The sequence below is a fragment of the Hippocampus comes genome, unplaced genomic scaffold (genome assembly GCF_001891065.2).
Source record: "Hippocampus comes isolate QL1 unplaced genomic scaffold, H_comes_QL1_v1.1 scaffold261, whole genome shotgun sequence".
In the NCBI taxonomy this organism is placed as follows: domain Eukaryota; kingdom Metazoa; phylum Chordata; class Actinopteri; order Syngnathiformes; family Syngnathidae; genus Hippocampus; species Hippocampus comes.
In genome coordinates, this window is record NW_017805824.1 from 5,151,656 (window position 1) to 5,164,155 (window position 12,500).

At 42.4% G+C, this 12,500-nt stretch overlaps 1 protein-coding gene across 1 annotated transcript in view; it reads left to right on the forward strand.

Annotated features, from left to right (window-relative positions):
- Positions 1-12,500, forward strand: part of ly75 (lymphocyte antigen 75) — a 33,611-nt gene that overhangs the window by 21,080 nt on the left and 31 nt on the right. The window contains exons 21-35 of the mRNA XM_019886620.1: positions 942-1,078; positions 1,585-1,693; positions 1,832-1,992; positions 2,982-3,111; positions 4,066-4,286; positions 4,588-4,750; positions 5,005-5,169; positions 5,248-5,367; positions 5,604-5,795; positions 6,224-6,450; positions 7,595-7,805; positions 8,699-8,860; positions 8,956-9,072; positions 10,276-10,461; positions 10,977-12,500. The exon at positions 10,977-12,500 is cut by the window's right edge and continues 31 nt beyond it. Of these exons, the coding sequence (XP_019742179.1) occupies positions 942-1,078; positions 1,585-1,693; positions 1,832-1,992; positions 2,982-3,111; positions 4,066-4,286; positions 4,588-4,750; positions 5,005-5,169; positions 5,248-5,367; positions 5,604-5,795; positions 6,224-6,450; positions 7,595-7,805; positions 8,699-8,860; positions 8,956-9,072; positions 10,276-10,461; positions 10,977-11,152 (2,477 nt within the window). The 3' untranslated portion in view covers positions 11,153-12,500. The remainder of the gene's footprint in view (positions 1-941; positions 1,079-1,584; positions 1,694-1,831; positions 1,993-2,981; positions 3,112-4,065; positions 4,287-4,587; positions 4,751-5,004; positions 5,170-5,247; positions 5,368-5,603; positions 5,796-6,223; positions 6,451-7,594; positions 7,806-8,698; positions 8,861-8,955; positions 9,073-10,275; positions 10,462-10,976) is intronic.

Genomic DNA, 12,500 nt, shown 5'->3' on the forward strand with positions numbered 1-12,500 from the left:
CGCCTGGACAGCATCAGCAGAGTGTGCTCCAAGATCATCGGACTTCCCACTCGCCCTCTGATTGCAGTGTGCGAGCAGCAGATCCTTGGTCTAGCTGCTCAGATCATGAAAGACCCCTCACATGCTCTCTTCCCCGCGTTCGAATGGCTGCCCTCCGGCCGCAGGCTGCGGTTCCCAGCTTGCAGGACAGCGAGAAGGAGATCCACCTTCGTCCCCCAGGCTGTTCTCCGCTTAAACTCTTAAACTCTTATTCCAATATCCCTGACACCCCTCCCCCACCATACAAACTCGCATACCCCATTGTGCAATACGGGTTTACAGTGCAATACTTGACGTGCAATACTGTTTTCATGCGCAATACTGTCTTACTGTGTTCTCACTGTGCAATACTGCTCGATGTGCAATACTATTTCGATGCTGAAGCCACTACCTCAAGACCTCAAGTGCTGAGCTACTCTTATCCTATGTCTTTCCTTGCTCTTACTGTCTCTGCTATAAGCCGCTCTCGCACGACTCTAATTGCCCCACGGGGATAAATAAAGTTTTCTGAATCTGAATCTGAATCTGAAAAATTCCAATCAAATTCCTCTGCTCGATTGAAGCGCAGTAAGGAGGCATGAAACACCTCTTTGTTTTTTAATTCATTAACTTATTTATTTTTTGATACACGACACTGTTAGTGATATATTGTAGCAGCTGAATTTGGTTATTAAGAAAATTTGAAAATAATCCACCCTCCGAGCCAGGGAACTTGAATCACATTTGCATTTAAACAGCTGAAATGTGTTTTTTTTTTTTTAAACAAAGCAATATGGCCAGCATTGAGCCCAGAGGGTCAATCATAGTTATATAAATGTAATTGGACAGTATTTTTGCTTTACAATTACAATTGATTGAACTACGGTAATCTTTTTCTTTTTGCTGTGCTCTATTCCTTGCAGAGTATGAGCACAGTTGCAGGCAGCAGTTGCCCTTTGTGTGCGAAAGGCTTAACATCACATTGGTGGAGAACAACCCTCTGGAGCCTCATCCTGGAGGCCTGCCATGTGGAAATACCTCCCTTGCCTTCAGAAATAAGGTTTGATACTTTTCAGATCAACTAGTCACAGTCCCATTGCTTGCCAGAAGCATTTAAATCATATTTGACACTATGGTGAATGGTCAGGGACTTTTCTGTTGGCGTAAAAACGATCAGAAGCACTAACCTACATTTACAACCAAAATGTTAATATTTGTTCCATGTAATTGTATTCAATTAATCCCAACAGTCTGTTCTCTTCATTTAAGATAAGATAAGAAAACCTTTATTTGTCTCACAATGGAGAAATTCCCTGGTTGGTTGGTGAGAGCCAAACCTGTTCGAGCCAACTTTGACTAGCAAAACATATCTGGAGTTTATCTGCAGATGTTAATCTTACATTAGATTTTTTTTAATGGCTACAAGAGGAGCTTAATTGTCTTGGTCTTGGACATGTTTATACATCTATTTTTAAGGTTGTCTTTTTCCAGAAAAGATCGATATAATTAGACAAAATTTAAGACTCGCTGTGGCTAATGCTGCTGTTGAAAATATTTTTTTCTTAGTGCTACACACTGCTGCAGAATGTGAAGCCAGTGTCATTTAAGACTGCCAATGAGGAGTGCCTGTCAGTGAGGGGAACCCTCGTCACCATATCTGACCAAGTGGAGCAAGGTAATTCTTGGACACATAAACCAGATTGTAAAAGTGCCTGTAAGATAATGTCCTAATAACTCCCCTGAACTCCTTATCTTGTGGACATTATGTTCCTCACAGTGATAACCTACAAAGTGCTACTGCTTCTTTCTTTAGACTTCATCACCAGCCTGTTGCCAGGAATGAAGGACATGGGAGGCATATGGATTGGTCTCAAACAGAAACGTAACAAACTGGAGTGGCTGGACAAGTCGCCAGTGAATTATGTTAATTTCCATCCTCTGCTCATTGGAATGCACAAGGCCATAAATGTCAATGTGAGTGATTTTTATTAAAATTGCTGTCTAGGGGAGGGGGAAAGTCTGAGCAGCATTTCACTCAAAGGCAAGCATTCATATGAAAATATTTTTGTCATCATTGTACTTGTTTTTGCCGGGCGAGCGGCGAAGCTCTGTTTTACACCTGGGGACCCCTCATTCAAGTGAATGTGACCCCGTGATCGGTGTGTGCAAACACATTAAAAAAAAAATCTCTAGCCTACATAATATTTCATCCAGTAGTACATCTGAAATTGCAAATATGGTCCACCTTTGTTGTAAAACGCTCTAGTCTTTATTCTACATACTGTATTTTTATGATTGGCGATGACCAGAGGGCGGCTCTGTCTGGCTCGTGTAAAACCAGGAAATGGACATGTGCAGCAGAGTTGCTTGCTGCGTTGGTGTCGGCCAATCAGATCACAGTTGACGACACAGCCCCAGATGGGTCTGCATTTTAGAACCACCTCCAAGATGGTTCTGAAAAGCCGTTCCATTGAAAAAGTGTCATGGAAAAGCGTCCCCTTCCTGCTTAAGCTGCTACCCCTGTGACCCAAACCTAGATAAGCAGATGAAAAGGGATGAATGGATGGATGGAATGGATGGATTTAATATGTTATTAATATTAGTAGGAGTTGTCATAATATTTATTTATGGAGAGACATCGGTCATGTTAATGATTTCTCACAATAATTGGGAAACAGATTAGGAGCAATATGGAACACTTTATTTCCAAGGCTTTCTGCCAGTGTTCACAAATGATGACATCTACAGCCTTTTTAGAAAATGTCCCATCACCGATGAGCTATTTTTAGAAGAGGCCCGTGGGCTATCATATGCTGCTTGGGGGCTGCCTGGTGCCTGCGGGCACCGACCGCTGGTCTGCAATGTATTAACTAGCGCTACAGTCCTCAGTTCATTTCTTTGTTTTGTGAATTTTGTCCCAGAAGCATCTTCAGATGTTCTAAATGTGTATGTTTTCTTTACAGACGCTTGACCCAGACAACATGGATTTGTGTGTCTTTTTAATCAATAACCCCAGTTCGGCAGTGATGAGTACCTGGGACTATACCTCTTGTACCCATTATCAACATGGGGCAGTTTGCCAACATTATGCAGGTAAAACACTGCTTCTTTCCCTTTACAGTGGTACCTGTACTTACGAACGTCTCTTCATGCGGAATTTTCAAGTTATGAAACGTCTCAACGGGAAAATATTGCCTCTTGTTGTGAAAGAAATTTCAAGATACGAAAGGTAAAAATACAGTATGGGCCGTCAGTCGCAGCTCTGAGTTTCCTGAACGCAACATGCTTATAGCTGCTCTGTCATTGGCTATTACCAAGCATCTTCCTGGCTTCCTATTGGCTAAGAGGGACCGGTACCATATGTGTCTATGTGTGTAGATAGATAGACATGTGTCTATGTAGCGTCCTCGTCATTCACCCCTCTGGCCATGAGGTGTTCCGATAGTTTTACGTAAATGTAAATCACCCAGAAAAAGTGTTCACCAGTCGGATGATCGCTTCCTATGCTGATGTTTGCCTTGGACATTTTCAAAGGATTGTTAAAAGCCGACCAAAGTAAACATCCTAGGATCAGTTCTTTACAAAACGCCAGGCAAAAACCACTTCTGAGAGAGAACATGGACTAAAAAGAAGGGCAAAAACGATGAGGACGCAGTTAAAAGTTAAATGACTATCATTTTTATTCTTGACTCTATTTGTTTTTTACATTATGCACAACTCTCATTTATTGTGCGATAATCTAATTGTAAAATGTATTTGTTACATATTTTGATGCATTTTATGCTTTAGCAAACATTTATGTCTAAATTTTGGGGGGGCTTGGAACGAATTAGGGCATTTACATGGAAAACGCGTCTCTACTGACAACATTCTCTCGTTAAGAAATTTCTTCCAGAACCAATTAATTTTGTAAGTAGAGGTACCACTGTAATAACACACCCCTTTGCCATCCGAGATGCTTTTTTGCTTGATTGAAATCTGCTTTCTTCAACCTAACTGAGGCAAGAAAGCTTCTCCATCTTCATTGTAGCGCTCTTGTCATTTCAGATCAAGTCGAGGAGCCTTCCGTCACTTCGGAGCCCTTCCAGGTCAACAACCACACCTTCCAGCTACTCATCAAGAACCTCACCTGGTTTGAAGCCTTGGAGCAGTGCATGGAACAGGAAATGGATCTGGCGAGCGTTGCCGACACCCTCCTGCAGTCCACGCTCAGTGTGCACGTGAGCCGTGCGCGCACGCCCCTGTGGATCGGCCTCTTCAGCGAAGATGTACGTGTGCCCGGCTGGCAATGGCTCATGTTGCTTACATTTCAGCTTTTATTCCATATCGTTAATATCCATCATAAGGTCCATGTACTAGTACGGGCTCACACTTTACCTGAACAAATGTGTCTTACTAGTAGTGTTAATTCCACAACTAGTGCCACATTTGGCCTATTAACTAGTCTTCTACGAGTACCCTGAATTGTCCTTGTGAGGACAAAGAGTGTTACGAGTATATGGGCCTTAAGCTGAAATTCAAGGATATGGAATAAAAGCCACAAAAGTTCTCCATGCCCACTCCACTCAGGACGGGATCCACTATCGCTGGACGGACCACAGTCACACCGTTTTCAGTCGCTGGTCTTCTGAGGTCACTGAAGGCGCCTGCGTCTACCTGGACACAGACGGCTTCTGGAAAGCAACAGAGTGTGAGCAGACACTCGGAGGTGCCATCTGCCACAAGCCACACAGTGAGTGAAGATTTCTGTTTTAGATCTCAAAAGATGTTTAACACTCAGGCCTTATGCTGTTGATATTTCCGGCCCGATGAACAAACATCAGTTCTTGTAATTTCTTGTCTTTTTTTTCCCCCCTGAAACAGCTGAATTTGGAAATGAACAAATCAGACAATTGTCAACTTGCATCACATTTCCACTTCACAGCTAGAATGGTTGGAAAATGGGTTGGACTGGACTCGAATGGATGTCTCATTTTTGTTTTTCAGAAGAGATAATTACCACACCGGAAGACGTCGCAGTGAAGTGTCCCCACAAAATCAATGGCCCAAACTGGATCCCTTTCAAGAACAACTGCTACGCCTTCCATCTGGCTGCGTCCAGATGGGAGCAGATGGACCAAGGGCCCATCCGCAGAACCTGTGTTAACCTCCGTGAGAATGTCACCACAAGAAATCAGATTGGTTGAGTGTCAGATGAGTGCAGGTCCTGATGAGGTGTTTTTGTTGCAGACAAAGACGCTGACATCCTGACCATCCGGAACGCAGAGGAGAACGAGTTCATCAGGCAGCAACTTCTGCCCTTTCAAAACTTGGCTCAGTTTGTGTGGCTTGGGCTATTCAAAAATAACAGTGGGTCTTTGAACCTTTACTGCTTTTATTGCAGCGAACCTCTTGGCAAACAGCATTAAGTACAGTACACGTGCGCAACCAAATAAGATCCAATCCAAGAGCTGTATCCACATTTTTCTGCCATTACATTGACATTAATACGAATTCATTGTATTTTATTTATTAATTTTGGGATCTTAAAAATGTACTACTGTGCTTTATTGGCCATTACGGGATTGAAATGTGTGTGTTTTCAGCGATCGGTAACCACTTGGAGTGGTATGATGGAACAACTGTCCAATATTCCAACTGGAGAAATGGTCGACCAGAAGTCGATGGCAACTTTATGGCAGGTGTCAATCTCCAAGGCAAATGGGTTCTCATCACAAACCGAATGTTGTTCTCCGAGTTCAAGCAAAGAGCCGTTGTGACCTGCAAACTGGATAATGGTTTGTGCTTCATTTGAAAAAGCCCGAATTTAAAGCAGAACATTTCTTTGCAATACTATGTTCTGTTTGCCCCCATTAGTCTAAACATGCCATTCTGGTGAATATTGCATTGAAGGAATAAGAATGAAGCAGATAAACCACCCGTTTTTATCCATCTCAGGGCGCAGCCATTTTGACGTTCTGCCACCCTCTGCTGTTGATTGCAATTGACCTTGTGACATTCGCAATGCGAGCCCAAAGCCGTATGGCACTTTGACATCAGTTGCAGTCGACAGCAGAGCACAGTGGAATGTCAGAACGGCTGCGTCCTGAGATGGATGAAAACGGGGGAATTGATCTGATCTGCTTGATTCTTATTACCCCACGCCATATTACTCAAAATACCTGTGGGGGCACAAATTTTTTTGACCAGTTTATTCTCTCCCAAGAACCAAAGGAGAAGTACTCCAAGTCCACCAGGGATTATCAACACCTCGGCAGTTTAACCTACGAGGTGGTGACGCAACGTGAACTGAATTGGTACCAGGCTTTGGAATTGTGCGCTCAGCGTGGAGGCCACCTGGCCAGTGTGCATGACGACAAGCATGGCGCGCACGTGAAACTCCTCGCAAAAACGGACGGATTCCCACTCTGGATTGGCCTGTCCAACCAGGAGGTAAGAATTTACTGAGCGAATACAATCAACTGTCATTTCCTGTGTTTAATATGCAAATGTTGCCAAATAAATGATCCAAAATTCCCCCCAATTTTTGTACATGGGTCGATAAACATGTTTTTTATTTAATAGATATTTACCAGTACCTACATACAATACAATACCTCCTGATTTTTATAGCGCTTTGAGGACAGCTGCAGCTGTAACAAAGCGCTTTCCAGAACATTTAACATAAACAAAACAATAACACAACAGAACACATAACAGGAAACATCAACAATAATACAGCTGCATTATTGTATCTTGTATAAGTAGAGGTCGTTTTTTTAAAATGCGATTTTAATTCCGTTGTACTTATTGTTGCTCTTTGGAAAGTGGCTGTGGGAGGGTGTGGAATTTTTTAAAAAATAGACGTGAGCTTTTCTTAACCTCACCTGTTTTATGAAGCCGAGCCATGATTAGTCCTTACCTGAACCCCGAGTAAGCGGTCATTTTCAGTCGACAGCAAGCGGCAAAATGGTTGCCACTTGTGATTTGAGCACCTTTGCAAATACATCTCATAAACCGCAATGTCATTGTCCCATATTGCCGAAAAAATAATGGCGGACTGGCCGCTGGCGAATGACGGACCGGCAATATTTACTGAGGCGCCGATCTCTCTGCATATTACAGTATAGAAGGGGGCGTATCATTCCCTGGAAATTATAGTAGACTAATCACCAAAAGTTAAGGCTGTTGGAATTTTGGGTGAAATTTCACGACGAATTCGGACATACCATAACCAAGGACATCCACTTCCATGCCTTTGTGTGACTCTTGCAGCATCTCTATTCCAATCCTTCTCGTGACATAATCTGCTTTGAAACCTGGCCAACAACCTGAGAGTGTCACAATATCATTGAGAGTTTGCAACAGAGAAACTGGAAGAGTCACAGAAAGGCATCAAATGTTGGAACATTCAAAAGTTTAGAGAAGGTCAAATTATGTCTGCCTGTATAGGTTTCAGTGCATTTTACCTCCGTTTGGAAATTTTAGCCCAGTATCCCTCACTTTTTATTGAATAGTGTCGATGTATCTTCAATTTAGGTACAATAAATGAATTCACCTCATATGCTAACTCAACCTCTTGTGTGCGTCCATGTAGGCTGGGCATGAGACCTACGAGTGGTCGGACGGGACCAGCTACCAGTACAAAGCAGACATCTCGGAGTCAGTGGAGGGTGCCAGCGCAGACGAGCGAGATGTGGGCGGCTGCGTCTTTGTCATGCCCTCCGGTGCCTGGGTGAGGAGCAGCTGCTACACGCTGCTTGATGGCGCCATCTGCTACAACACAAACACCAGCACCCCTTTCCAGAGTAAGACACCAGTTTGAAAATACACCCTTGCAGGTATTCATTGATTGTCCGTCCTTTTTCCTCTTCTTTTGTTCTCCAACATATAAATTTTAATAAGAAATTGATAGGAGAGGAGCGTTAGAGTTGAGTGGTAGTTTTTAATGTTTTTTAAACAACAAACTCAGAAAACAACAAACTACATTTTTATACATCAAAGAACAAATACTGTCTAAAAAATGGAGATGTGAACATGGATTCTAAATGAAATAAACGCAAAAAGTTGATGTAGAAATTAAATTACTCTGAAGACAAAAAAACCCCAAAAAATAAGGGTAAATTTTTACACAAATGATCAAACATTGAAGATTACAAATAGAATTGCAAAATGCAAACGAAATCACATAAAAACATGTAGGAAAAAATGCAGGTTAAATTCTTACACAACAAAATGTGCAAGGTTTTTAGATTGAATTCTCATTCATTTAAGAAAAAAAAATATTCGTAAATAAAATTGTCATGCATTGAAGAACAAAACATTTCGGGGGGAAAGCTCATAAAGGAAATAAAAGACATTAAATGTTAAGGGGAAAAAAATGCAGATTAAATTCTCATGTTCAACAGCCAACATTAAAGCATATCTACAATTCAACTGATTATGAGTTGGAGATTCTGTCCTCTATTATTTCCTCAAAACCTCACGATTAGCTGTTCTTGTGCTCAGGTCAAAACCATGTCTCACATATTAATAGCTTTGACGTCATCTGGTAGTGTCTTGTTATGGTGAACGTCATACAGGGTTCAATCCCTGTTAAAAAATATTCCAGCAGTCTTTTTTTCCCCCAATTGATCATATCGGTTCTTTGAAGTTGTCTTGCTCCATCCAAACTCCGGTTTCGTGTGTGTTCTGGCACCAGAAGCCAAGCTGCAGGCGAAAGCACAGGTCAACAGCTGCCCTCAGGGCAACGGCACATCCAAGTGGGTGCAGCGTGACGACCGCTGCTACGCCTTCGACATGAGCTTCTACAACTACAGCGTCTACGATATGCAGCGGGCCAAGAGCATCTGTCAGAGCTTGGGTTCGTCCGTGCTTTTCACCCAGACTGCTAATCCACTTTTGCAAGCCACCTCATTCTAACTGCTGACCTGTTTGTTGTTGTTGTTGTTTTGACAGGCGCTCAACTGCTGGCTATAAAAAGCAAAGAGGACAACGACTTTGTGGCCAAGTACGTGAGCGACGACCCTCTCATCACCAGTCGGGTGTGGCTCGGCCTTGACATCGATGCTCAAGGTAAACTAACCAATTCAGCATATATTGTTTTTTTAATTGCGATTATGTAGATGTACGCTCTCTGCCCTCACTGATCAAACAATTGAGCGCAGCTGTAGAACGACCCTGTTCTGTAATATTCGTTCTTTTCACTATTGCCTTATATACCGCATTATAAGGCACACTGGATAGAAGCTATGATAGTGGCTGCAGTTACGTGATGCATCCACTAGGTAGAGCTACATAAAGGGAATACCGTACAATACAACACAGCTTTTATTGGTATTGGGCCTTCACAACAACTGTAAATGTAACAAGGTGCTTTACAGAACATTTAGAATACTCCGTCCAAGAAATCAGAATATTGATCCATATGTAGCTCCCTCAGAATGTAGCATGAAGCACGACACAAAATGCATAAAAATACAGAGTTTATTCCTTGGCAAGCCGTGAGAACTGGTCACAAAGACGGACATGAAATATATAAATACAAATGACATGACAAAACAATAAAAGACAAAAGTTATGAAGACAAGTGATTGAACAAAACGGCACGCAAACCTCATGGGCTCACATCCACAAGGGGCTAAATATCCTTGGAAGTCTTGCTTTTTCTTCCTTCGTTTAGTCAGTAGTTCACTATGCTTTCGGGATTATCTGCGTTTCATCATTGCTGCGCAGAGCTCACAAAGTAGTTGTCTGAGTGTGTGTTGGCGAATGCGCATGTCAGTTAGTGTCGGGCAAAACCCATTTAGGTTACAATTGGTTCTTGGTAATCACCACTAAATGGCATAGCAACACGAACAGGGAAACATCTCAATGGGGAATATAGAGAAACTGCAACACCATATATGAGGTGCATTGGATTATAAAGCGCACTGCCGGCTTTTGAAGAAATTGAATGCTTTTAGGTGCGCCTTATAATGCGGAAAATACTGTACTCAGTGACAGCAAACATAGCGAGGAAAAACTGCACTCATTGACATTTGTGTGCTTCTACTGCAAAATACGAGAAGTGCTAGATGTTAACTTGTAGAATTTCATAATGCCGCGAGTAACTTTTCATAAAGTCGTTGCCGACTGGTAGGACAACTATGAAGTTGATATTGACAACGTGTTTAAAAGGTGTGTTTTGATGAGTCATCACGCTGAAATTGCCCTCTAATATTTTTTGGGTGTCGTGTGTGTTTGTGCGGACGTTTACGAGGAAGTCTTTGTGATTAGGTTCTCCCACAGGCTGGGAGGACGGTTCGGCTCTGTCCTACTCCAACTGGAAGTCGGGTGCCTTGGTTAGTGCGGCGCAGCGGAAGGAGGCCCCGTGCGCCATCATGGCGACCGAGGACGGAGGCAGCTGGAGAGTCGTCAACTGCCAGGCCAGCCTCAGTCGCGTCATCTGCCAAACCAAAGCCGGTGAGTGTCTCTCCTTTTCAAGCGACCGAGTACTTTGCCTCTGTACTGACTGGAAGTTGTTAATTCATGAATACTTGAGCCCCGTTATAATTCTCATGATCCCCCCCCCCCCTTTTGAAACACAAAGCACTCTTGAATAAGCTTGAACATAAGGCCGATAAATATTTTCCATTTTTTATGAAGTGGGGGGGGGGGGTCTATAAGAAAATTACAAACACTTTCAGGGTGGTGGCAATTACTGGCAGATTTTCCAGGATCCACAACTGGGCCAAATGCTGATCCCTTGTGAATTGACAGTATGAAAATCATTTGTCCTTTTTTATTTAACTATGCATCACAGTATACTGTACACTTCTTCAGTACCAGAATTGAATCAATACTTTAACCAGTCTAATTTTAGTACTTGTGACTTATATACACTAAGTACAGAATGTAGCAAGTACTTTAGCCAGCCTGCTAAGTAGAGTTAGGCGCTGTTCCATATGACATGGTCGTGTTCACGCTTGTGTTGTCAGAGTCTTCCGGTTCTCCCGTGGCTGTGGGCTTCTTCGTGTTCATCTTGCTTGCTCTCGCACTTGCCGTGGCTTTCATCGTCTACAAGAAGCAGCGAGGCCACTTCTCCTCCTCTGTGCGCTACAAGAGGACGACCGACCAATCGGACACCACCAGTATAATCACAGAAGGCGAATGAGCTTGCCGGAACAGTTGCCTCAGGGAGTTTTGATGTGATCCGCTGACCCTCCTTTTCCCCGCCCCTTTTTAATGATTAATTTATTTATTTATCAGCTCCCCCGCCTGCTTATCTGAAGAGTTTAAATATGATTGGACTGCTTGAATGCAGTGTCTTAATTTGGATTATTTTAGATTTGTGAAGTACAGTGAGCCACCCCCCGTTTATTGCTGCAGTGAGACCATGTACATTTGGAGAAAAAAACAATTTGAAAATAGTTGCGGCCCTCACACGCAGTTGAAACACACTTAAACTGATGAAAACATACTTTTTAAAGGATACTAAAGTGCCTTCTCAGCCTCTTGCTTTCCAGAAACAGGAGAGAAGCGCATACCATCACTTTAAGGAAACAAAGACTCTCATGTGCAGTTCGCCAAGTTAAAATCCAAGCATGCATGGTTCTACAAAAAAAAAAAAAAAATCATAAATCAAACCTAACAATTTAGCATTAAACCCTTCAAACAATTGCAACTTGATACGCACCGAGCAGCAACACATACAAACAGCAACATTACTCAACTCCATAAAAGGAAAACAGTGCTTAAAAACCCAAACAGTGAGTGCAGTATAAATGAGCTGCGATTTTCCGTTGGGTTCACTGTACTTCTGATCGTTCTTGACATTGGTTATAGGCTGAGGTTTGTTTTACCCTAATTTTGAGTTTTTTGACAATCGTGTGAGCAAAATCTCATTTATCTGCCTGGGAAGGTTCAATTGCACTGATGAACACTCATGTTGTAGAATTTGTTTTCCTTTTTGCTAAAATGTCCCGTCAATTTGCACTTGTGTCTGAAGGAATACCTTGAAGCAGATCATTTGTTATTTTCTTAAAATTGTAAGACATGTGCCTTTTAAAGAAGGAAAAAAAAGATGACTTTCTCACTAACTGTGCCTTTTGGGTGTCGGGAAAAGAAATGGGAGTGGTTATGTCACTGGAATAGCTTTTTGCTACTTGAACCGACGATTAACGCATGTTCATGATTAACTGCAAATACAGTAGTTGGCCAGAAGAGGGCGAGTCAGACAAGCGTTCACAACTGCTGCCGGTGCAGCTCAGACTTTTCGATGATGCACTTGACGACTGAGCAAGAAGCACTTTAACAGCGCCACGTGGAAGACATTTGGGAGTTCGACTTTGTGTACACGTGTTTGCCTTGTAAATATGTGGTATTTGTTTTCCAAACAAACCAAAGATGCTTCATTTATTGAATGTCAGACTTTTTTTAGCTTGCCTTTTGTTTTCAACTCTGTAAATTTGGTTTCTAAGTTGTAAAGCTGACTGTTTTTGTCCCCCCAAAAAATGTATTGC